Source organism: Haliotis cracherodii, unplaced genomic scaffold (assembly GCF_022045235.1).
Source record: "Haliotis cracherodii isolate W230 unplaced genomic scaffold, xgHalCrac1.p SCAF_6, whole genome shotgun sequence".
Taxonomy (NCBI): Eukaryota; Metazoa; Mollusca; class Gastropoda; order Lepetellida; family Haliotidae; genus Haliotis; species Haliotis cracherodii.
The window spans coordinates 10,827,407-10,830,018 of NW_027266319.1; the positions used below are offsets into that span (position 1 = coordinate 10,827,407).

Genomic DNA, 2,612 nt, shown 5'->3' on the forward strand with positions numbered 1-2,612 from the left:
ATTTATTGAATATACTCAAATTTGAACTACGCAAGTTACATTTCCCTCCAAACCGTCTATCATATTTTCAACTATAACTATTCCAATAATTTGTCGAATAGATAACCTTCATATTGTATCTGCTTATAATCTTAGTTTCTGAAAGATAACATCATATCAGGCAAGTATGATAATTTCAGTTGACATGAAAATGTGTTGACATTGGCAAAATGCTGGCCAGGGGTGTGTAGGTGTTGATGGGTGGGTAGATGGGTAGACTTAGGGGCTGAATGGAACTCAAGGTCGCCAGGGTGTCATGGGATAAACATAGGTCGGCGTAGGTAGAGTAAGGGAAAATGACCGGACAGGGTTGGAATGTCTGGTACAACCTAATGAAGAACCATAGAGGAACCAGCATAGGGATGGTCTGGGTGCTATGACAGGCACGAAAGAGTATGCATTTATATGGATATAACACAATAAGAATGAGTATGTACAATGTATGGAATATGGGCTCAACAGAATGTTTTACTGATAACTGTTGAAACAACTTACCACAGTCAGCCTACTTACTGACACTGCCTCTTTAGAGGCAATCCATCATCATCGTCGTCATCACCACCATCCTCTCTCTTCCTCTTTCTTTCTATCTCATCCTTGATGACAAACATGGATCTAGTCACAGGAGAGTAGTTGGAGCTGCGGCATGGGATCTCAGTGGGCCGGATCTCAGAACAGCTGACAGATGTAGCAGGGAGGAGGAGGTCAGTGAAGCTGATGGAGGGGCTGGCTGGGTTGGAGAAGGAGGTCCACTGATAGTAGGGCAGGTCATGGTAGAACAGGGTCTGCAGATTGACAGGCTGGGAGGGAGAAGGCTGGAATGGGTTGGTGAAGGCTTGCGCTGATGCCTCATCACATGAAGATGGGCTGGCAACAGAAATGACCGAGTGTGAGGTGATGGAGATGACGCTCTCTGAGCTGCTGATGGAGATGACATTCTCTGAGCTGCTGATAGAGATTATACTCTCTGAGCTACTGATACTGATGAGGCTCTCTGACGGATGAACAGAAACAAGACTGGTGGAGCTTGTGATTTGGCTGAGCTTGTCATCACTGTAGCTAAGGCTGAGATCAGAACAGCTTTCAATGCATCTAGGGCTGAGGCTGGTGTAGCTTGAGTCAGGTGTTACTCTGAAAAGAGAGGAACCAAAGACAAAGCTAGGATAGTCAGGGTAGAGGAAGCTAGCCTCGGGGCTACCATGATACGATCTTCCAGACAGCTGGCTCAGCTCGGAACTGCTAGGGGTGGGGTCCAGATCAAATGATACCTCCGAGCAGGAGGTCATGCTGGAACATGAGGATGGGAGAAACTGGCTGGACAAACTGGGGGCAAGGTCATTGAGGCAGGAGGAGCTGGAGGAGGGACTAACTGGGAGGGAGGAGGCACTCCAGCTCTCGATGGGAATACCAAGGCAGGGATCGTCTGGGTACATCATGGTTGATGTCTGCAAATCACAAGAATTGTTGTGAAAAATGTTTTGAATCGAGTGACTGTCTGTAAAACTTCTTTTTTTCAGGATGACTTTGAAAAATTGGGAGTTTAATTAGAATAGCATCTGGAATATTCCATCTATGTACGTTTCCTTATTTCTAAGATCCTTCAGTTCTCAACATCAGACTCAAAATTCTAGTCATCTGGGTAAAAGCAAGTCGTATTGTCGCCTCGCTAAAATAACAGGGGGTTTGGGGGCTTGCCCCCCCACTCAACGGATTGAATTAAATGCTTTTGTAAAGCCTATTTTTTAAATAGTGATGCTGTCGGTGCGACTAAAAGCACCAGAAATCGGAAGTTGCAAGTTTGGAGTTGAAATAAGATAGCTCATTTACTATCTATATCTCCAAATAGCATAATAGGCTACCTGACGATACTCATGACGGAGACGCCCATTTGATAAAGATTAAAATAGTCGAAAGAACGGTTAAATATTACAAATAAAGTGTTTCAGGGTGCAAATGAATAAGTAAATTACCTGCAGGCGCCAAGGAAACACTTGGGTGAGGCAAACACAGTCGTAAAATGACGGCAACAAATCGCAGTGTATAGCAACAAGACTCTTCAAGCAAAATGGAGGACTCGAAAGGAGATCCTTAGCAACGTCTTACCAAATTCATACACATGAACATAGGGCTTTGTAATTTTACTATGTGTGCTTGTGGCAGCTTATAGCTACGGGGAACGGTATTCAAACAATATTAACTATTGGGATATAATTTCAAGTATTCCATCAATTATCATTACCATAATAGTATCAGTGAAACATGAATCCGGGAAACATTCTTAGCAACGTGATACCAAAATGGCGTCTGTTGCCATAAAGGGAGGTAAATCTTATCTAAGCGATGGATTTGTCTGCCCTTGGTAACATTCGGTTACGTTCGGCTTATTTCGCTACCAACACGATGATTGACAGGAACCAAATGCAACAATGTTATGTAACTGTAGCTAAACCCTGAAAAAACAGTATCGCCGACTATTACCGTGTGTTATTGTTGTGAACGATTTACTGTGAACTATGATCAACTATATATTATACATCTGGAGCAGGGCGTGTCCATGACTCTACTGACGTAAA

General features: G+C 43.5%; 1 protein-coding gene across 1 annotated transcript; it reads right to left on the reverse strand.

Moving 5' to 3' along the window:
- Positions 1-548: 548 nt before the first annotated feature.
- Positions 549-1,475, reverse strand: LOC139445350 (uncharacterized). The gene has a single exon (XM_071226481.1). It carries the CDS (start codon positions 1,473-1,475, stop codon positions 549-551), a length of 927 nt encoding a protein of 308 aa, XP_071082582.1.
- Positions 1,476-2,612: the final 1,137 nt, after the last annotated feature.